General features: G+C 39.6%; 1 protein-coding gene across 9 annotated transcripts in view; it reads right to left on the bottom strand.

The window, feature by feature from the left end:
* FAT1 (FAT atypical cadherin 1) overlaps positions 1 to 24081 on the bottom strand; it is a 150138-nt gene that overhangs the window by 67936 nt on the left and 58121 nt on the right. For all 9 annotated transcript variants that reach the window (XR_016281301.1, XM_089525328.1, XM_089525331.1 and 6 more), the window contains one exon: positions 7621 to 7682. Coding sequence is in view for 8 of the 9 variants with exons in the window: in XM_089525328.1 (XP_089381454.1) it covers positions 7621 to 7682 (62 nt within the window). In the remaining variant the exon portion in view is untranslated. The remainder of the gene's footprint in view (positions 1 to 7620; positions 7683 to 24081) is intronic.

The following is a 24081-nucleotide window of genomic DNA, read 5'->3' as shown; positions in this document are numbered from 1 at the left end:
CACACACACAAATAAGAATAATATTCAACCACTTAAAATCTCTTCATAGCAACAACTCAGAATAAATGGATTCTTATTCCCATGTCTACCTTTAAATCAAGCAGAAACACTTCTATGGCATACAGATTAAGTTTCTATTTGTTCACCTTCACTCAGTCCATTATTAGCATTGGACAAGGGTTCAGAAAAATATCCTTGAATTTAGATGAAAAAGAAAGATGAGAGTTACGTGTCATTTGTATATTGATGGCACCAAATGCCACCAAATAAGCTCTCCCACTTATTGCAAGTCAGTGTTAAATAACATGGGGAACACAATGGATTCCTGAACCAATGGTCACAGTGCTAAACAGAAGTCCATTGTCATCACCTTCTGACCATGTCCTTTTAGAAAGGACAACAGCCGCCACAAGTGTCATTATAGGCAGGTGATCCAGAAAGACATCAAAGTTGATATTATGAAGAACTGCCAAGAAATCGAACAGAGCCAAGAGGAACACACTCCCAGTGAAGGAGGGACCAATGAAGTTTTCCCAACTACAGCCCATTCACACTACACAAAGATACTGCTATATTCCACTTTAACTGCCATGACAACACACCACATCTCCAGTTTAGGTAGGAGCATCAGAATTACCAAGTCAGAGAACTGTAGTTCCTCAGTAAACTACTAACTCCAGGATTCCACAGGATGCATCTAGATAATATATCTCAAAGATAGACCTGAATTATTTCATCACTCCTATTAAAACCAATGTTCAAGTTAAATGCTTGTGATTCACATTAGTAAGACGTGTGCCCATTGATTTCTCAGCTTTGCACTATCTTATGCACTAGTGAACTGATTTATGAAGCCTCTGAACTTCTGCTAACAGTCTCCACTACAGCATGCCTTCCATGCTGAACCAGGTCAAACTTCCCTCAGTACTGGCACTTACTGGGAGGAAAAACAAACAAACCAGCAAACCAGCACTATTGCAAACTGCTCAACAAAACCAAATGGTGCTTGAAAGGTCATCACCCTTCCTGCTTCACAGTGATATACTTCAGCAGTCACTTACAGATGGAACCACTCTCACCCTGATCCTATTCAATCTAGAACAGGGACAGAAACGCATTAATATAATAACATGTGTGATGCTACAGATGCTTTGTCCCTGTTCTAGATTGTATAGGATCAGGGTGAGAAAACTTCTGCTAACAGTCTCCAATACAGCATGCCTTCCATGCTAAACCAAGTCAAACTTCCCTCAGTATTGGCACTTACACGGAGGAAAAACAAACAGACCAGCAAACCAGTATGGAGACTGAAGTCTAACAACATCTGGAGGACCACAGGTCCCTCTCCCTTACTCATTCAGTTTTCAGCTAGTCCCCTAACCACTCACTGAAGTTTCCTGTGTCACATTTCAGGTCTTTCTTGAGCTTTTTGGAATCTCAAGGAGAGGATTTTTCTAAGAACACTGGGCTGAAATGGAGAAGAAGGTAGGGAGAGAGGCTTTTGCATGGACCATTTTCCCTATGTGCAAAGTCCTGATTTTTTCAAAAAGAATTATGACTAGAGAAGGGGTCAAATGTAGTAAGCTGACTTTTTAATATGAGCAAAATAAATTATATTTGTGTTTCTGTCTCCTAAACAGTTAGGAGAACAGTTGCAATGCAACTGTATATGCAGAGCAACTGGCCAGTCCAAACAGATAAAATATGATAATTCAGAATATAAATTCTTGACAGGGCTTATTTTTCCATAAAAGAAGAGGAAATGGAGAAAAAGTGTCCTGAAATAAAGAACAGCTGTTTTATTCATATACTATATTGACAGCTTAGAATATGCAATAGTATTTTATTAGATTTTTACCACACCCAACAATCTCAAAAGCATTTCAGAGACATCTACATTCTGAAAAACTGTAGGCTGAGAAACTATGATTCATCCAAGACCACCCAGAGAGACATATGGCTGAGCAGGGATTTGAATCTGTTATTTCCCACATGAAAAAACCACTGGAAAAGAAATAAGTCCAGCTGGCCAACAGTATTTGAATCTGTATTGCCCAGATTCAAATATGATGGAAAAAGTAATCTAATTGGCTATTGGTGCTCTACTAAGAACTGACAGTGTCTGACTCTAACAGCATTTGGTGTTTAAATCCCAACAAAGAGATCTCTTGTTAGAGTAACAAGACTCACCTATGTGAATGGGGAAAAACACAGCTAGTAGAGCTTGTTTAAATTCACATTCCCTATGCATACTTTAATGAGGAGTGAGTTTCATTAAACTCTGTGGGCACTGGATGGAGTTTATCAGACAAGGGAAATTGGATTTATAATCCAATGGCAATCTGAATGCAATCATGGAGTTTAACGTTATTGCGTGATAGACTGCCACATGCAAATTCGGGCAATGGCATGCTATTTTTGGGCAATGGGAAGCCTGTTCGAACACAATGTGCATTCACGTAATTGCACTAAGCTAGCGACTTTAAGTGAATGCGTTCTGGCCCCACTTTCTTTTCATTCGAATTTAAGAGAAATTCCTCCCGTTTGATAAACTCCGATGTCTGAATCAGAGCTGAGGAAATTGTTTGTTTGGACTACGATACCCAGAATCCCTCAGCTCACACAACCACTGAGACCTGCAGTCCAAAAGAAAGTAGATTTTGTCCAGCCTGAATCAAGTCTTTGTATGTTCTGTGTGGTTTTGAAGCATGAGAGGCATGGGAAGCATGAGAGTTTATGGGAGTTGGAAATTCATCCAATAATGTCCTTTGTTAATAAACATAAAACTAAAATGAGAACAACATTCTAAAATATGAGATTCTGAAATGCAGATAGTAATAAAAGACTGTATTTAAAAGCAAGATGCCATTTAATTGTTTCCTATAAAACCTAGGAAAATGTTCACAGAAAGCAGAACATAACATATTTATATTTGTTTCTATACAAACAAGAATGAAATGTAGGATAAATTTTAATAAGCAAACAAGGGATAAACTTGCCAGTCCATCTGGTCAACACTTTAATGCTCAATTAATTAGCCAGCTGCACAACACTCACTTCAGTTTGGTTATATTACTGCTACCATTCTGTGGATATTTGGACTTACACAGAAAACTTTTAATATATTTATATAAAGATGTAAAACATTGGGGAAAGCAATTTGAAACACTCTATTAAATACTAATTATTTTCACATATTAATGTGCTCAACTTTAAGTTGCATTGATTTGTGCCACATGTCCTTCTCAATTGAACAAATGGAAAAAGAAGCAAGGGGGAAGACGAGGGGGGGGGGGAAACAATTAGCATTGCTCAAAATAAATCAAGTCCATTATTTGCATAAAGCTAAGTTTGAACAGGTAGAGATGCAAAATCTTGTTAACTTCTAATTTAAAAGTAGCATGCTAGAACTTCATTGTATAAGTCTAAATTGTAATATTTTTAATATTTTGTTTCCTCATTTGTAGCATGGATTGAACTTTCAAGAACACAGATACTGTAAAATATTAAGTGATATTCATAAAAGTCACTCTCCTCTTTCAAGAGATCCTTCCAAAACATCTTGATGACCTGAAAGACCACAGTATAGAATACATTAACTACCTCATCCCAAAAATGTATTAAAACCTCAGGCTCATCCCCATCCCTTCTTAACAAGACAAGAAGTTCCAGCTTTCACTCTGGGACAAACCACAGTTCCCCTATATGTAATCTGTTCCAATAACAATTAGTTAAAACAAATCAAAATACTACATCAAAGGATTGACCACTGTTTGTTTTAATTAATTCTTGTTACAATAAACTACAGTCCTCTATGTGACACATAATAAGGAACTGTGGTTTACTATGAAATTGAAAGCAGATACTCTCACATGAAGATCAGAAAGGAAATTATAGTGCAAGGCTCATACAGGCTCACTCACATTAAAATATGATTTAGATTATTGTTTAAAATAGGCATAAGATCTATCAGAGTAAAAAGCTGCAGGGAAGGAGCAATCTGTTCCCTCCAGGTGTTCCTGGTACACTTTCACATATAGCTCAGAGTGAGGCTGCCTTCCAGGAGCTTGGTGATGTCTGACCTCTGGGTGGTCTGGACTGCATCAATATAGCTTGACTATCTATCAAGATGCACAGAATGGGATAAGCTTGCTGAAAGCCATGCTAGTAGACATTTCCAAAAGAGGAGGGGGGGGGGGAGAAATATCCTGTGACGACTGTGTCAATGTGAAACTCAGTGATTTATCTTGAATAACATACCTTGTCTCAAATTTGCTTGAGTTCAGTGTAACTGGACATTGATTAATGGTCTGAGAACCAGGTTAGTCTGTCTTTATTTTATTTTTTTGTATCGGCAACCACGGTTGAAGAGTGGAAGGAAAGAAGAAGAAAAGGGACAACTAGGAGTATATAGATGGTGGAAATGATCAATCTGTTTATCTACCAGATTTACCTTCTTAAGTAAAAACCTAAGTGCTAGTCCTGATTCACAGCTGGGAGTAGAGTATGTTCTTCTGCCCAATGGTAAAGGAATATTCTTGCTACAGGAACAGAGTAGTGATTCCCTCCCCCCCCCCCCCCGCCTCTTAAAGCATTGACTCTAGCAGTGCTAGAATGATAACTGCAAAATGAAACAAATAGGAGATGTGTGTGAAATGGAAAAGGGATGGTGGCGTAATTTCATTTGCCACGGGCAAGGCAGAAAGTGTTTATGAAGCAAGGAGGCAAAGGATCATGTAGTGCAGATGTCTAAGTTCTAGGTTCAATCCCTACACCTACAATTAAAGATGGCATGATGATTGACAAAAGATTTGTACAGGAGACCTGGAAGTGCTACCAAAATGCACATGCAGGGCTAGAATAAATAAAGAGTAAATGTAGTCATCATGTGAACTGCATTACTTACTGACATGTCTAAATTAAAAAATCCCTGCAATTTTGCAAACCCTGATGCCCCTCTGGCTTGTTTGTGGAATCTTGCCTTAAGAATCCCCAATAACATGACATATTGCTATGGCTATGTGGGTATCAAGGACTCCCCTCTGCTTCCTAGAAAAGTACCACTACCACCAGCTGCAGATACAAACATACAGTAAACATAAATATAGTAGTAATAATGCCAGTCAGTGATATTACATAAACAGCAACCTTAATCTGCTTCTGATTAGGAGCTACAAGCAGCCTCCTGACAGATCCAGTGCTATCTAGCAAAACGTGGTGTATCATTTGTTAATATAAAGTAATATAAAAATATTGGCACAGCATGGGGCTACTGTTTCACAAGAGTAATTTAATTTATTACTGCACTGACTATTCTCCTACTTAACTATCAACTAGGCTGAAACTATCTGAGTCCACTGACTAGCTACAACACAGTAAAGAGAAGAAAACATGGGCACAGCACACCAGCATTGGAATACAGGAATGGGTACTACGCAAAACTTCCCAAACTGCTTCCTTTAAATACAGATTCAGTTTTGCAGAAAACATGTTAGCAGGGAGTTTAAAAATAGGGGATAGATTGTATGAAAAACCCTTTCCCTTCAATGATCACATGAAAGATGGAAGAGAACCTAAATCCAACCTTTCTCTTAGGATTAGAGCTATCATAGGCGCTTTATAAACGGGCCCATTGGGCGCCGTCGTTACGCGCGAGGGGTGGTGCTTCCGCACGCACCTTGCCCCTCGCACATAACAAGGATGTCAAAATGGCGGCACCCTATACTGATGGGCACCGCCATTTTGACATGACGGATGCTTAGTGTCCGCACGTCGTGGCGCAGTTGTGACGTCGCAAGGGCGCCATTGGCACTTTGCAGCATCGTAACTGCATCACAAGAAGAATCCGCTTTTTGCGGGTTCTTTTTGCTCTGCGGGGGAGCCACGCGGTTTGTCCGCCAGTAACAATGAGAGCACATTTTGGAGGCTAATGGAAAAGTTAGGCTTTCAAATCCACCTGAAAAGTATATTTAATGTGTTTACTTATTTGTCCATATGTTAGTTTGGGGGAGGGAATCATGTAGCCCTCTAGATGCTGTTACTGCTGGTTAGTGCTGCTGGGAGTTGCAGTCCAACATCAGGAGGAACTCATGATTCCCACCCCTGTGTTAGTTTTACAAAATTCCAGTGTAATTTAGAACAGTGGTCCCCTTTTGTCTTGGGTGATGACCCTATTCCCCCCCCCCCATGCATATTTCCTGATTTTAGGTCTATTGTTCTGCTGCAAATTCAAAATAATCTGTCTGATAAAAGAAAACAGCAATAGCTCTAACTTGCCAGTCATGTCCCACCCTGCAAAACTCCCAAAGCTTAAGTAGGGTCCCAAATTTGAAAGCTCCTTTTTGCCAATGCTTCTTCATACCCCACCAACCCACTCTCACTGCCACATGCTCTAACTCCTTGCTTTATTCAGTCAGGCTGTCCCCAGATGGTGCTATTGTGAGCCATACAAGCAATGTCCTGCACCCAAACTTCGCAAGTTTTCCAACCACCACTGCCACCAGCAGTGAAAAATGCAGTTGAAGGAGGTAGAGCTCATGCAGGCAGGCAAAGAGCAGGAGATACCACCACACTAAATGCTAAGCGAGGCTATGTTATGTTTTTAAGGGACCATGAAAAGAAGTTTCATGCAACCCTCATCCCCACTATGGTCCTTTAAGGTCCTACTGGTTTCTCTTGTCTTCCTGCACATCAGTACTTTGCATGAATGCTTCCCTGTGGCCCTCTTCTCCCCTCTTACCACCACCTTGCTGCCCCCTTTCCCCCTCACCACCCCCTTGGATCTTTCCACTGCCACCTGGGGATAGGGTTGCCATAATTCTCTACTAAAAACCGGGACGAAATGTAGGACAAAATTTAGCCCAAAATATAGGACAATTGTAGGATAAAATTTAGCCCAGAATGTAGGACATTTAAGGTCCTCCATTTTTCTTAAATGCCCTACATTTTGGGCTAAATTTTATCCTAAAATTGTCCTATATTTTGGTCTAAATTTTGTCCTACATTTTGTCCCGGTTTTTAGTAGAAAATTATGGCAATCCTACCGGGTGTGTGTGTGTGTGGCATTCCACTTTGGAAATCACTGATTTAGAAGAATCATAAGCACTGGTGATTAAAGTTGTCCAAAATCACATAAAAATGAAATATAATAGGACTTTTCTACCACTACTACTTTTGACTAAGCTGATCTCTCTCTCTCTTTCCCTCTCTCTCTTCACCAGTATTTTTGGCATCAAATATGACCTCATGCAGCAAATTCATTTACAATAACGTAAATTACTCAACATTTGCTGGGGTTAGGGATGCAGGGCCCTGTGAAAGAGGAAAAACCACAAATAAAAAAAAAACCACTTATTTTTAACCTGAGAGAACACCTCTCTAGGAATCTCTAGGTTCTCCAGCACAACCTCTGGCAAAAGCTGGCTACAGAGTCATGCTGGAGGAGCTAGAGATTCCTAGAGAGAACATATTAATAGAATAAGCAAAAGTCAATGCCACAAATGTGGAGGGCTGACTGTATTGTAAATATTAATGTAAATCATTGTAAATTTACAAAACTTTACAATGTATTTGTAAAGGAAAACATTTATTAAAATAATAAAATTTGACAACGCAATTTACCTCTAATATATGTTCTGCTTGCTGTTCTCGGTCAAGTTTTCTTGATGTTGTTGTAATTAAACCTGTAAATATAAGGAAGCACTTGTCAATCATTTGAGGAGAAGAATAAGCAACACAGTTCAACTGTGAGCCAATAGAGAGTAATATATATTAAGGGTTTGTGATATCTGCATACATCACTTAACAAAGCTTCTGACACTGAAGCTTCTTTTAGCAGATTCCTTTTATGCAAGCTCAGCCCCCATTTTACTTCTACTTCTCTATCTAGTTGGAAGTTTGTAGCAGCATCAACAGCGGAAGAATGGTGAAGCAGGATTGGAGAAACACAGAGTTTTTTTAGTGTCAGGTTGCAGCAGTGTGTCTGCAATAAACAAAGGAGCTCTTGACCTGGGGAAAAAAGCAGGATTCTGCTTTAACCAATCCTACTGTAGCCAATTGTTCCTGCCTAAAACAGACATGATAAAGAGCAGCTGCCTCCAGAATCCCAGAGGAGAAAAGGGGAAAGAAGATAAGGCTGTCTCACCACTACCCCAACGTGTTAAAAAAAGAAATACACCTAGAAGTTTGGCCACCAAAACTGAAATCAGAACCAAAGTGGAGGCGGGTGACTGATTTTTTGTTAAAGAAGTAATGCCCAGGAACACATCTACTTAGTTAGGGATTCCTGTAATGCTACCTGCAGTTTGTTCAACATTATGTGATATTCAAAAATATTTTCTAATTGCAATGAATAAGAGTCAATACTGGGATTTTTCTGTTTTGACATTAAGTTCAAATCAGTCTCTGCTACTGGTGCCAACAAGAGTGTTTTTGAGTATGTGTGTGTGCACATGCATATAAAAATGTTAACTATATCAAGATTATACTAATAAGGCATTTTGAATTTTATCTGTCTATACTTCTGGCAATACAGTAATGATCCTTGTGAGTCAACAGCCTACTGACATAAGATTTTTCTTTGATCACAACACCTTTGTGTTGTTCCATTACTTTCAACCAGGACTGAAACAATTATGATTAATGCACAGATTGAGGCAAAAAAACAAGGTGAAAGAATGAAGATGTTTTTGTAAATGACACTTAAAAGCAGCTTTTAAGAAAAGAGATTTCTTACTCAAATATAAAATATACTGAGAAAACCTTAAAAATGATGGGTAAGAATTTTGTCTCGATTTTTTTTATATATCAGAATTCACCCAACTCAATATAGCGGATTTTTATGTGGGTGAAACTGGTAATGATGAAGTATTTGCATAGCTAGTGAAATGGAGTGCTTTAAAGGCGATGAAGCCTGAGTATGAAAACAGTCATCAGTAAAGGGAAAATATCTGATAGCAATTAAGATGAGAAAAGAGTAATTACAATTACAATACTTATGAGACAATATTTAGATTCAGCTGCATAAGAACCACAAAAGGGAAAAGAACATGGAAATCTTTCTTGCATTTGTGTTCTGTCTTTCCTCCTCTGAACTCAAGGCAGTGACTGGCATTCTATAGGAAAGTTATGTCATCATAAACCAACATATGATCATGCAAAGCTGTATTGTGCCATTATGCAACTTTTGTATTTTCAGAAGCAGGGAGGGCAGAGATGAACATACATCATCAGGAACACTGCCATGGTGCAATAGGTCCCATGGTACACTGGCCACAGACAAGCCAAAACGACCACTGTTGGGTTGTGTTGGGGGTGATGCGGTTGGATGCCACACGCCCTGAATGAGGCCAGAAGCTGTGTCGCAGCCACCCCAACCTGTAAGAACTGGGCCAAAAAAGAGTGGGGAAACCCCACTCCATTTCGGTGGCCAGTTCAGAACTGTGGCAGCAGCTCAGATTGGGGCTGGATGCATGCGGTCGCTACAGTCCTGCAGTGATCAGGGTGGGAGTGGTCTCTGGCCATACCTTTTGTCCCGTCTGCTTGAGGCCATCCTGTGCAGTGTCCCATTGCACAATGGGAGTGCCTGATGTACAAAAGGATACACTACACAATGGGAGATGATATAAAATGGCCCAATATGCATCCTCACAATGTATTAGAAGAGTTTTGGATGATCTCAGAGATATATCTGTGTCTTCAAAAAGTTACGCATCATAGCCTCCAATGGAGGATCGTGGCCAGTGCATATAAGAGTGCATCTCCATGATAGAAGTAATGCAGTTTGACACTACTATGATATCCATGGCTCCATCTTACTGAATCCTGGGATTTCTAGTTTTTTTAAGACACCAACTCTTATGGCAGAGAAGGCTGAAGACCTTGTAAAACTAGAAATCCAAGGATTCCATATGACAGAGCTACAGCATTTGTGCTGCATTATTTCTACGGTGTCGATACACCCTGGGTCACTTCCCTTTTCACTTTATTCTCAGAATAATCCTCTGAGGTAGGTCAGGCTGACAGAACATGACTGGTCTAAGGTCACACAGCAAATTTTATGGTTAAGTGAAGACTTGAACATGGAAATGGGCATAAGATGCTTCTGCCTGAACCCTATGAGTTTTAAAGACAGCAAATTTAAAAATAAATTATGCGCCAAATATCAGTGTAAGGTCCCATTAGCAAGGCAGATTACAAACAGATTTTATCCTCTTTTACCTGACTTTTTGTAAGAATCCTAACATGTAATCTGTGACTAATAACCGGTAAAAAAAATCAATCAAAAGAAAAAAATTCTTATTTTCAAAGTTTCTTCCTAGAACTAGCCGACAACCACTACACATTTTGTCTGGATTGTTTTTCAGCCAGGAAACAGCTTCCATCTAAGCTTCCATCTCAACAAACACAGTGTAATGCAATTCCACATTTAAATCCCTAACCAACAAAACCAGTTTATCAACTTTTAAAGTGATTTGCCAGCACATATAAGTAAGTAAGGATTTTAAATGGCATTCTCATTTTCCTGTAATAGAAATAACAACAGAAAAAGAACACTAAAAAGCAAATTATTTTTTTCTTCCAAAAATTTTCAAGTTCTTAATACCAAAATAGTGGTGAGAAATGCACACACAAGCACATACACACAGGTATACATATACATTTAAAAAGAGAGAGGAGGGACTCTAACTTTCCCCTTCTGTTTTAATCTACCGAAATGATCAACAAGTTTTAAACAGTAAATGTGATTCTGCATATATATCAGTATACACTTGAAACCTGAAGAATGAAGAATGAAACAGGAAGGCAACTCCTGAGAAAATAAGCTAGTCTTTAAAAATGCAAAAATAATGATAAATGAATCATATTAGCAGCAAATTCTTGCTATTTTCCAGTAAACAATATTTCATAATATGCAGTTTGGAAGGACTGTCAAATCATGCAATATCCATAATTCATATTTGCAAGGCTGCATTTAATATATTGAACACTGGTCCGATAAATCAAATTTCCTAACTACTGCCAGAACTATTAATTTCAAGAAACTGACAAAGACATTTATGTAAAGGTAAACAAGGTTTCACGATGGTAAGCACAAATATTAATGAATTTCAATTAATGATCTCAGAATGACAACAACCTATGATGAGTGTTTCCATATATAATTTGTCCATTGCTCAGCTAACAGAAACAGTACTGCCAAAACCTGCATGCATGTATGTACATACTTCTATGAATTTACATTAACAGTAAAGGGATGGATGCTGGTCAGTTTTCTAGAGAAATATTATATTTGCTTGTTCACCATACGAAGTAGCTGTACCAGCTTTATAATGCGCCCATGAATTTAAAGGAGGGGGAAAATATCTTGCGTAAAGATAAGAAATCAGCTTTGGCTAGCAGCCCATTTAAACTGACTTAATTTTGTTGTGTAATCTGTTTTTGCATACAATTTTCCCCTTATACTCTAACAGGAAACAGAATGGCTGCATTTCAAAGAGTTAACCCATGGTTATAGCTTGAAGCTCTCATTCCTCCTGGCTTGTCCCCCTGAAATATTGTACTGGAGGACCAGAAAACCTTCCAGAACAGCTTGTGATCCAATGGTACGTGTACCCAGCTTGTTGGGGGGAATTGGCTTACACGTTGTAAACTGCTTAGAGGATGCTTAGTTCAGTATGAAGCCGTATAGAAATGTAAATGCTATTGCTATATGTGCATTTGAAATTAGAAGGATATCACCTATCACTCTTCCCCCCTCCCTTGCTGGCAACACAGTTTCAATCCACATGTGGGGTTGTTTTGATTCTGGGCAGTGTGTGAAGCAAATCTTTGAATAATTTGGTCTACATTTTATCTGACAAAAATATGGAAGATGTGAAAGAAATTACACACTATTCTGTTTCGAAAGGAGAACCACTTGCTAAGTCTTGCTGACCTGACAGTCAAATATAAATGATGTAAATGTGAGCAATACATTCTGATACTAAACTACTGAAAGAGAATTTCAGCTTCTGTATAAAAAGCCCATTTAACACCCTGACCATTCACATTTTGGTAAAGGAACAGTGGAAGCTCTCAGATGCTATCTTTCACAGAGTAAAAGATCATTACTAAACAGTATTTAGATACATTTTCAGCCAGTCTTTTTAACCTCTAAATTTTTTTTGGCAGGGCTACGTTCTGGCTTCCAGCAAATTAAACATCAATTGATGTTTCATCTGCAGGCAGCTAGCATGTGAATACATAGTTTCCCAGACTGTCTGAGAAGACTGTCCAGAGCGTGAGAGGTATTATCTTTTCTAGTCACGCACACACAGATAGCCATGTTGGCCAGAAATAAAAACTTCCAAAGTTTGTATTAGTGCATTGCCTTTATTAGGTCAACTAAGCTTTCACACAGTTTTGTGCCTTTTTGGCAAGTCTGATAAAAGGTCTTGCAATCATTTGGATTTTGAAACTCTATTCCAGTGTACCCTTTCATTCTTGTTGCTACTACTGAGCAGTGCAGGGGAATCCTCCTGATCATTAAGCAGAATGATGCAGCTCCTCAGGCAGCAGATTCTGGGATGTCATAAAAGGGAACAGATCATTACAAATTTTGTTATTATTCTATTTTGAACAGCAGGAGAAAAAAAAGGTGTTTGTGTCAAAATAAAGTGGTTGGTTTAGGGTATTAGAGTGAATGGCCAGAAACCGTTTTCTGCTCTTTCTTAGGCAGCAAAATGTCTTGCCCCAGTGCTGTTATACTGACATATGATGAAGTATGTGATCAATATATCAGCCTCAATGGGGTATAGCAACAGCAAGTGCAAAGGCAGTCTGGCCCTATACATTTTCTAAAACCACAACATAATACTTCACTTTATACAAATAAAATGCAAGTGAATGAGATTAAGTGCCATGCAACAGCTGTCTAATGGTAAAGCTGCTCTGTTCTGAAGTTCCTATGCATACCCATAAAAGCAGTTTGAGGGTTGCGTCCATTATTTCTCAGAGCCAGAGTTGGATTCCTGGAGATCTTTATTTGGCAAGATGTTTGTAGAATGTTCTTCATTTTAAGCATGAGTGATTCTATTGGATCATTTGGTTTAACTGGAGCTCAAGTAAGTTCTTTTACAACACTGTTGGTTGAAAATTTAGAAATGGAATGTAGCATACTTGACAGTTACAGTAATAATGGGGCAAGTAGATATTATTGGGATTGAAAGGTGTCACAAGTGAAATATAGAAATTATTATTAAAATATAATGAGAAAGAAGAATATCTTAGGACAATATGGGAGGAGGATTTAGCACAAACAATAAATGTTCATGAATGGGGAAAATTTGGAATCAACATCATTTAAAAAATTTATCCATATGGATAAAGGAGAATTTTTACAAAATAATTTGGAAATGGTATATAACGCCAGTAAAGTTAAACCTAAACCACATAAATAAGAATTATTCAAGGCTATGCTGGAGGGAGGTGCCAAGAAATTGGTACTTATATTCGTATGTGGTGGGGTTGTAGATCCATAAAGATTTTTTGGCAAATCATATTTAAGGAGATAAAAGAAATAATAGAAATTGATTTAGAATTTTGTCCAAATATAACATTACTTTCTATATATGATAAGATTAATTGCACCCAGGCTATAAAGGATCTAATTACAAATCTATTAACAGCGGCAAGATTAATTACAGCAAAAAAGTGGAAAGATCAGGGTGCTCTACAAATAGAAGATTGGTACAAATAGATAGCATGTAATGATAAGTTACCTTCTAGAATTGAGGTTAAAAAAAAGGAATAATGAAAAGAAATGACTTTGAAGCAATGTGGAAAATATTACTTTGTGGAAAAAAGGCTTTAGTAAAAGAAGGAGGTGTTTTACCCCCACAGGAAGAGTTACAATTTTGGGGGGTAGAGTAATAAGAAGATACTAGGCTCTGGCTATGGGGAGCACTTGGGGAAGGGGGGAATGAAAAAAGAGAAAAGAAGGAGGGAAATGAATTAGTAGCAAGTGCAAAGGGGGCAGTCTCTTACCGCAAGGCCAGTGTCGTGACCAGCTTCTCAGTCACTGCTCAGTCAGCTGCTCAGTTGCTGCTACCTTTGCAACCTGTCACCCTGGGAGCAGCAAACTAGCAGTCAGCCAGCCAGACTTCCTTTTGCTGTAAGGTCAACATGGGTGAGAGGGTGGAGCAGAACTGGGCCACTGCTACTGCTGTATGAGAGGTAGAGGAAAAGGTGCAGTGGCAAGCTGTTTGCATCTGCGGGAGATGCCGCTGGCCAACTGGCTGCTGCACAAACAGTAGGCCTGCTATCAAGAAACAGCTGTTGGGAGGCACTAGTGTTGTCACGCAAGAGAAAAGGGGGCAGTAGCCCAAAATGGTTTGAGGACTATGGACAATCATGGTTTGAATCTTTGCTTAGCCATAGAAACCCAACTAAGTAACCCTGGACAAGTCAAACTCTCTCAGCATTAGAAGAAGGCAATGCCAAAACCGCTCTGAACAAATCTTGACAAAAGATTTGTCTAGGACAAGGTTGCCATAAGTCAGAATCAGCTTGAAGTAACCTAACAGTAAACATGAATACAACTAAAAAAATGGCACATGGCTTGATAACAACATGGTGATGTCTACAAAGCATATTGTTACTATGTTATCAGAAGTAAAGAATGTAAGAACAAGTTTCAGCAAAGCTGCTGTGAGGATAGGCATGAAGCTGTGTATGGGCTCGTGAGCCAGACTACTCCCTTGGGCTTTTCAAGCAGTGTTCAGATATCAAGAAAAGGAATCTGCTGATTTTTCATGCATTACTTTTCCAAATGAGAGAAAGCAAAGATCAAAGATGAGTGCAGATAGAGGCTTACTGGTCAAAGAACAGTAACCTACAGGACAGAGAAGTAAATATAGTCAATCAAAGTTATAAAGCTGAATTGGCTTCTCATATCTTTACATGATTATCCCAGTACTGAGAGACAATATGGTGTACTGGTAACAGTGGTGGACCTCAACCAGGGAGATTTAGATTCAAATCTCTGCTTGGATATTGGTGACCTTGGGCTTCCACTAATATTCCTAACGTGGTTGTTGTAGCAATAAAAATGACTATCGTATATAATCAACTATAAGTTGACTTTATGTATGTTGAGGGCAGGTTTTGGGGCCAAAATTATGAATTTTGCCATGACCTGTGGATAGGTCGAGAGTAAAGCTTGGGAGGCTCCTTCAGTGTGTGTATGTGGGCAACAAGAGGGACTCTCATTGAGGCTTTTTGCTTCAGCGTTCAGCTTTCGTTTCAGCCTTCACTCCTCAGACAGCGAGGTACATGGGCGGGAGGGACTCTTAAAGAGCAATATGAATCAGTCATTCAGTACTATTTCTGCTTGGCTCAAGACAGAAAGAAACTGCAAGGTGAAATCTGAAAAAGCTACTATCGCATTATCATAGTGACCTGTAAATAAGTTGACCTGGGATTTTGGAGCCAAATTTTGGGCATAAATTTTTTGACTTATAGACAAATATATATGGTATGTATACCATATCTTGAACTTTTAACAAATAAGCAAATAAATATTATGTGTGGCAACTTGTCGTTACAGCATGCATGAATTCTCACTCTGATTTTGCATACATCTGAGTACAGATGTAAGTGCAGCTGAAAATAGATACAGAACACACACTCTTGTTCACCACAATACAAAGGCACCATTCACAGCTGAACTGTCAGAAGAACCTGCAGTACAATGCTAGTGCAAGCTTGTCATTTTGACTACTTGTTTCCCACTCGCTTCCTTATATGTTGCTTAAATAGCTCTCTTCAAGCAATCACTTTCAAATATGCAAAGAGACCCCGGCATGATAGAGGGCTAGTTCGACCTCAGTGAAGACTGCATGAGTTAACAATGTTCCTAAATCAACAAATGATTACTGAGTCTCAAGGGAACCATGACTGCACAGTGTTTGCACACAACATCAGGAAATGAAACCTGAATAAACCAACTGGGGTTACTGGGCCTTCCTCAGCTTCAAGCTGATAAACGTTAACTGAGGTGCAAGCAAGTTCTGTTGTCCAACATTTTAATAACTTCCTTAAGATGGACATAGGAGTAGCAAAAGTAGTGAGGGAGCAGATAGGAAGGAATCAAAGTGAAGGGCCTTTAGATAGACAGCACAACCATTTATTAGTCTATTTATTTTGTGTGCTGGTCTGATAAGTCAGTTGCAAAAGCGCTGAAAAAACTTTTGAGTCCTTTTCTTGCATTAACTCAAACAATACAATATCTTCCCATTAACATCCTCAGGAAGAGAAGCTTACACATTCAGTATCTTTATATTTCTAAAAAAACAGTCGCCCGACTCGGCGGGCAGACCGTTTTGCCGCTAGAAGCAGCTGGAACTACAAGCCCCAGTGTGCACTGGGGCTTGCTTCGGCTCCCTATTGGTGCGCGGAGCAGATGGGGTGGTCCCATCGCTCCGCGACGCTCTGGGAGCCGGGCTCGTTGGTGCAGAGCTTCCGGTCTTCCAGGGCTGCCCATTGGTTGGGTGGCCTTGGAGGAGGGGCTCCGCACAGCATGCAATATGGGCGGGGCCTAGGCCTATTTTAGGCCACGTTGCCGGCCCCAGCCCTCAGTTGGCGCTTGGCTTCGAGCAGAGCGGAGCCAAGCTGAGGAAGGGAGTAAGACTTTGAGCTTCTCCCGCCCGCCCACCGCTGTTTTGTGGGTGTTTTTTCGTCACAACTTTGGCGGCAGCATAGGCCAGGATCTGCACGTTGTTGTACCAGGGCTATGGAGCTCTGGTTTGGGAGTCAATAGGTACCCGGGGGCGAATAGGGCAGGCGTTTGGCCATTGCGGGGCCAGAACGCGGAAGTGCCTCCCGGTGACTAGGGGCTTAGTGAATTTGTGAATGCAAGACAATGTTTGCGGTCAAGTTGTGTTCCATAGCCCCTAGGTCATCCCAAGCACCTGGTGGGTGCCAGGTTTGGATAATCAGACAACATCGAGTTGTTTGATTTCACAGATCCTGACCTTATGCTTTGTGCCAACCCTACCAATTGTTTGCAAATAAAGTTGTGGCCTTACTTCCAACCTGTTGTACTGTGGTTATTTGACAGCAACATCTGAGGCAAATGCTTTGACCAAGTCTTGGGAAAGGTACTTTTTTGGAGACTGCAATTTACAGAATGGTGGCTGAGGAAATTCTGGGAGTTGCCTATATAAGGCGGGTTACAGACCGCCTGTTTGGGGCGGGCTGCACCTGCCCCTTTCCCCGGTGTATCGGGGCCTCAGCAGCTAGACCGGCAGCCGCTGAGGCCCCGATCCGCCGCTTTCCAGGCTGCAGGGAAGTGGCAAAAGGCACCCTGCGGCGGTGGGGAGGAGGAGAAAGGGGCCGCTTGGCCCCTTTCTCCTTTGGTCCGCTGGGCGCAGCCATGTGAAGGCTGTGCCCAGCGGACCAAACCAGGAAGGAGCTCCGAAACGGAGCTCCTTCCTGCTCCGTGCTAAGGGTGCACTAAGTGCCCTGGCGCGGAGCGAGGACATCACGTCTGCGCCGCCCCGTATAGAGCCGGCGTGGTCGTGACGTCCTCATGGCTGTGGCCGTGTGGAACAGCTGCCGCCATTTTGTACGCGCAGAGCGTGCACTAGGGTTGGGGGGGTGCGGAAGCACCGCCCCTTTCTAACCCTAGTACACGCTCCACGCGTACTTTCCTGCCCGTTTCTAATGGGCCTAAGTTATTTTTCCAAGCTCTGGATTCAACTGGAAGCCTGAGGGCCATAAAATATGGCATAGGACTTATTTAGAAACAGTTCTATATGTGGCAGCTCTGTGTAAAAGGTAAAACATTCCCAGTTCTGTAAGTTACTAACACTAAGGGATCAAAGAAAATGTACTTATACATTATTTTTACAAATCCCACCAAAAATACTTTTTTTAGAAGCTTATCTAGAACCATTACTCTGAGCTACAGAATAATCATTGTATTTTTTAAAAAGAAAAATCAGTTTAATGGAAAGTTGTAATGGTGAAAAAGTGAATTGCTCATTGCATTATTTTTAATCAACCTTAGTCTTAGTTAAAGCAGTATTATTTGACCAGAATGATGATCCTTAAAAACAAAGGTGGAAGTTAGTTTTTTTGTTTTTGAAACATTTTAAAACCTACAGGCAGGATATTTTGATGACTATCTGGAAATGTACTTGCAACTAAGCAGATGTACTTGCAACCAAGATAAATATGTCCATATAGGGGATTCATGGGGATTAAGGACAGAAGTAATCCCAAACTTTTGAGCATCTAAATCCCATTATCTCCAGTAAGACTTGTTAAACCCCTAATTAAGCCTTTATTCCTTCTCTCTCCAGCATATATCACATTTAAATGGTTTCTTAAACATATTAAGAACCAAATAATAAATAAGCAAAACCCATTCAGAAATCAGTCAGCAAGGAAACCCACATCCATGTTTTTAAACTGGTCTCAATTTATCTTTTTAGCATCAGATATGCACATTTCTGCTCATAATTGCTTGAAGTACAAGATAATTCCTGCCTGCTACCATATATTTTAACAGCTATTAAAAATAACAAGATCATCTTGGGGATTTGGGGTTTGGTGCCATCAGTATATTGATGATATCACACCTCTTATCTCCTTTCCATCTGGATCCACAGAAATTGTGGAGGTCTTGAATTGATGTTGAGACCTGTGAAAGCCTGGATGGGAGAAAATAAATTTAATCTTCACCCAAACACATCAAAGTTGATCCTGTTCATGAAAAAATAAATAAAACAAGGAACATAGCTGTGGCCTATTTTGGATGGGTCTGTACTACTACTAAAAAGAATCAGCCTCCATCTAAGGCACTCTTTAACCCAGCTTTGTTACTATAATTGGAAGATGATGACTATGGCCAGGAGGGCCTTTCTGCAACTCAGTTCATTTCATCACCTGCACCTCTTACCCAGGAAAAGAGTGACACAAACCTTAGCTTCCTCATGCTTGACCACATATAATGTATTCTGCATGGAGCTGCTGAAAAGCATTCTGAAAAGCTGAAAAGTTCTGAATGGGGCTAATCCTCTAAAAGCACGATCAGGGAAATGGAGTTCTGTTTGCAGAGGAATGACAACTCTAATAATTCCATGTGAATTGTGCTGGCAGGGGTTGATTAAAGCTGCAGTTATCAACATCTGGAAGGCCACCAGTTTTCAAGCATATGACTCATTTGGTGCTGTAATTACATGGGCTACCTTTTCTTTCTAGACTCATATCACAGTGCAGACCTTTGCCCCATTTATTTGAGTGAATCTAGGTATTACTAAATTCATGACAAAAACATTGTGCACTTGTACTTTCTATCAAAATTAATAAACACATTGGAGATTATGTGTTGGAAAACTTAGATGTACACAACTGCCCCCAACAAGCTACCCAGTGCTACCCCCAAAATACGTTACCTTGTAAATAGAACACTTTCCCTCCCCCTGTGTTATATGACTATTTCTGTGTTGTTGTGGAGTGGGGGGGGGGATGGCAAACAGGGGTGCGTCTGGCTGTTTTTCCTTTAGTTGGATGCCCTTCAATAAGCCTCTGTAGACATCTCTGCAGAGACCTCTCCAGAACCTTGCAAGCTCCCTACAGATCTTTGCACCACATCTAGCTTCAGGAACAGAGCTGGATGCATCCCTGATTATCCCCACACTCTCCAACATGAAAATGCTGCATGGGGGTACATTGTTTACAGGGTGATGGTATTTTGATCACTGCAGAATTCTGATTTTATGCACCAACCATAAAAGTGAATTGCAATATCATAAGTCTGACTTAAGCCATTGTGATTCACTAAAAAGATGCCAGATTTTTTTTTTAAATGGACACAAGGGCAGGAGATATTTAATTAAATGTAAGGGAAAAAGAATCACCATGTTTATCTCTCATGGGTGCTAATACATAAACTATAAACAGTACTTCTGTTGTGACTACTCTAGTATTGCATGGATTGTATTGTGCAGAATTTCCTTTACCTTATTTTTTATGTGGTATTCTATTACTCCCCTCCATTCTGTTTAAAGTAAACACAGGATAGGAGGTAAGAAGGCCTAATGATAAAGATCAGAATGTAGTCTGATAACTATTTTTATCTGTTTTGATAGCTTCATTGTTTGACATCAACTTCACTTCACTATGAGTTTGGAGTCCCCTCCCTCCCTCCCTACTAGTAAAGCTAATATTTGAACAAAATACTTCCACAGGGTTCAGTGAGAAAGCTTTTCTAGATGGCTTTCTTTCATTGAAAAGCTTTTGTTTGAAAACTGGTCTCAAATGGTTTAGGAAGTCAGTGGTTTTGAAAAATGATACGGTACAGGACTTCCTGTGAATTACTGAGGGGGGAAGGGAGCGCACCTAAGCAGATTAAAAGTACAAAAAGGAAGCTTCTCTTCAAACTGGAAAAGGAAGAATGAATGGGTAGGAGTAAAGGGACAGGGTAGACATCTAAATACCCTAAAGGCACCCAATCCTGTCTTGTCTTGGAAACCAAACAAGGTCAACCCTGCTTAGTTTTTGGATGGGAGACTGCCAATGAATACCAGGCTGTATGCTATATTTCAAAGGAAAGAACTAGCAAAAACCCCTCTGAGCATTCCTTGCCTAAGAAAACCCTATGAGATCACACACATACATGGGGATGGGAGCGATAAGAAAGGGAAAGTATGCTTTTTGTCTTGGCCTTCTGTTGTGGAATAAAAATAAGAAGACAAAAGACACAGAAGACATACTGTGGCACTGAAACTACAGAACTGACACTAGCTTCCTTCCAAGGCAGAACTGGAAACCACTTTGCACTCTACAGAAACCTCCGCAGATGTAGTAGCCTCCTGGAGTGGGAGGAATTTAATCGACAGCCCAAGGAAGAGGACACTCCTGATAGGGCCCTTTCACTATAGCCTATGATTTCACTTAAACTTCCATGCTCCATCCTATAGAAGCATGGCTTTGCAGTTTGATGAGGCACTAATGCCTCTTTCCTAAAATGGTATCCCTAAACTGGAACTCTGGCGATGCCAGAGTTATTTACAATATTCTCTTAGTGCTCTCTGATTTCAATTAATGCAATTCACAGTTTTTCCAGCAAGAAAACACTTACTGCCAAAGAAACAGATACTACTCTTTCCAAGCCCTCTAAACTTGTTCAATTAACTATCACAGCATAACAGACATTTAGTTCTTTTCTTTTCTGATTGTAACCAAATACAAAAGTCATACAGGATCTAGCAAAGTCAGGGTATTGTCCCCAGTGCACAAATATACAGATACAGTATTAAAGTACAATGGTAGTTGCCCTTGCTTTTCTAATAAAAAATGTTTCTCCACAATTGTGCATCTGGTGAGCCAGTATAGTATAGTGGTTTGAGCATTGGACTGTGACTCTGGAGACCAAGGTTCAAATCCCAGCTCGACCATGTAAACTCACTGGGTGACCTTGGGCAAGTCACACTTTCTCAGCCTCAGAGAACGGTAATGGCAAACCCTCTCTGAAATACTTTTCAAGAGAACCCTATGATAGGCGACTTAGGGTTGCCATAAATCAGAGACAACTAGCAAACACACAACAACAACACACATAAATTGGCCAGATATATATTTAAAATGTACATTTCATCATTAATTATCATACCAGGACAGATTCTTACAAATCCTATGAAATTATAATAGGTTATTTGACTGCCACCCACGCAAAGGTTTACAATCATGTATATAGGATGGTGGTACACAACAACCAGGTCCCTAAAATCTGTGACTGGATCTGATTCTTCACTATTTTTAAATTATTTTTCAGATTCATACTCTATCTTTCTCTATCTTTCTAGAGCTGTGAAGCAGCCATATTGCAAGTGATGGACTTGTTAACTGATTACCTTTTCAGGCAATGAGGTATAATGAAGTTATATTTCACAAATCATATAAGAAAGAAATTAAATTATTAATATTAGTTTACTGGTGTAATGAATTAAAAATAACAGTTTCCAGTTGCTTTTAGAATCTGCTTTTAAGAAGAAGATTTAGCAACATTTGGATAGGAATTTTCAAACTTTATGCCACTCTTAAACTCTCCCTCTTTCAAAAAGTAACAAAGTAATAGCAAAGTAGTAACAAGCATAATAAATAATATACTCAGGGGCTATACAGATTGCCCCAAACAGCCGCCCTTTTCCTGGCCAGATTGGGGCCAGATGTAAAAAGCAGCTCCTTGTTGCACCCTCCAAGGGGTACCATGGGAGCAGAGTTAGGGCATCCAGCATGAGGATGCTGTGCCCTGACTCTGCCCACAGGCCGGCACTTTCTGCTGGTCTGTATAGGACCTCAGTTACTTTTTCTGACACTGTAGTGAATAATGGCAATGGGTTACTTTTCAAAGATTAACAACAGGTCTCCCCCCTTCAAAAGTAACTTTCCAAGCTCTGTAGCCTCATACCAAAAAAATGGCATTCGAGGAACAATAGTAACTGTATGATGAGAATAATAATGAATGTACCCTTTTAACAGTAGAACCCCCACACTGGGGAGAAAGATTTTGTATCAGCTGAAAATGGAAGTTTTTGGTTCATTCCTACCAATCAAACAGGTAACGTTTCCCTTACCAGGATTATACTGACTTGGTTTACCTGATCCAATACCTAATATTAAGGCTGCCCAAGACTTTCTGCCAACTACCCCAGAATGTTCGAAATGAACATTTTATCACTCTTTTGCTGTTTTTCTTGCCTGCAAATAATTCAGGGTGAAACCTAATATCTGATAAGGCCAATGAGAGTCTATATTACCTGTGTATGTATGTGTGTATGCCTTCATGTCACCCGTCAATTTATGGTGGCACATAAATATAGCATGTAGATCAATTTACCTTTCCCTTTTCCCCTGCCTGATTTTTGTAGCATCTTGCCTGAAGACAATATATGAAGAACTTTTAAGTTTGTGCAGGTCTTTGTGTCTTTCTGGTAAGTCTAATTAAAGATACTATCCCAATATAGTTTTTGGAATTATAATATGGGTTTTGGAATTACAGAAATTAAATAAATAAAAAAGTTAAAAATGTACTTCTGCAAGGTGAAACTGAACACAACAGATTAATGGAAATACAAGTTTTCTTGCTGATGTAGTATGTGACTCAAACTTGCCATAGGAAATATAAAACCTCAGCTAAACAATCAAGGCTTCCTCCACAATAGGCTATTTTGCAACTGCAGGCCCTTTATTTCCTTAGAAAGTAGTTTCCCAATGTTATCGGAAGTCTTTGGAAGTTGTTTGCAGCTGCAGCCATTTCCTATTTCACTTTGTTCAGTCTTTAGATTACTCACTACAGTTGCCCTGAAGGGTCAGAAAAGCTGTAAAATGATAGCAGAAGCAAGCTAGACTATATACATTTTATGGCTGGAGCTCTCTACAGATTTAATAGACACTTGTTAACCTTGTTGTGAGATTTTGCTACTCCCATTAACCACCATTTAATTCCTTTGTTTAAAATATAATGAAGTTACCATTAAATACAGTACATTCATTTCCATTCAGTAAGATACTGAACATACTTAAGAATATTTCTATAGTAATTAGATTATTTCTGAACAAAACTAGACATATCATACACAATTATGTGACCATCTTCATTCACATCTTTTTTTATTTAACAGACTCAATTATAAAAGCAAATAGATCTTGAAATACAGTCTGGTATAGTTCAGAAAAGTAAAAAAGGAACTACCTATGCTTACTAATTTCTTGGGTTTCAAATATTCTGAATTTTATATATTCAGAATGAATATTTTGATTTTTTAAAATAAAACAGGATTTCTATTCTTGACCAGCCAGTGGAGGAAAAGTCATACTGGTGAATGGTTTAACAGCCAACACAGCATTTGAAAGGAAGACAGTTTCAATATGATGATGGTGAGGTATGAGTATGTGCCAGTCAATTTATGGGATCCATGGATAGGGACTTTTAAGACAAGGAATACTCAAATATGGTTTTGCCAGTTCCTTCCTCTGAAATATGACCTACAGTGCCTGGTATTCACTGATGGGCTCCCATTCAAGTAGCTTCCA

The sequence above is a fragment of the Sceloporus occidentalis genome, unplaced genomic scaffold (assembly GCF_023333645.1).
Source record: "Sceloporus occidentalis isolate IW3139 unplaced genomic scaffold, rSceOcc1.0.p SCAF_5, whole genome shotgun sequence".
NCBI lineage: Eukaryota > Metazoa > Chordata > Lepidosauria > Squamata > Phrynosomatidae > Sceloporus > Sceloporus occidentalis.
This window is presented reverse-complemented; position numbering and strand designations above follow the sequence as displayed.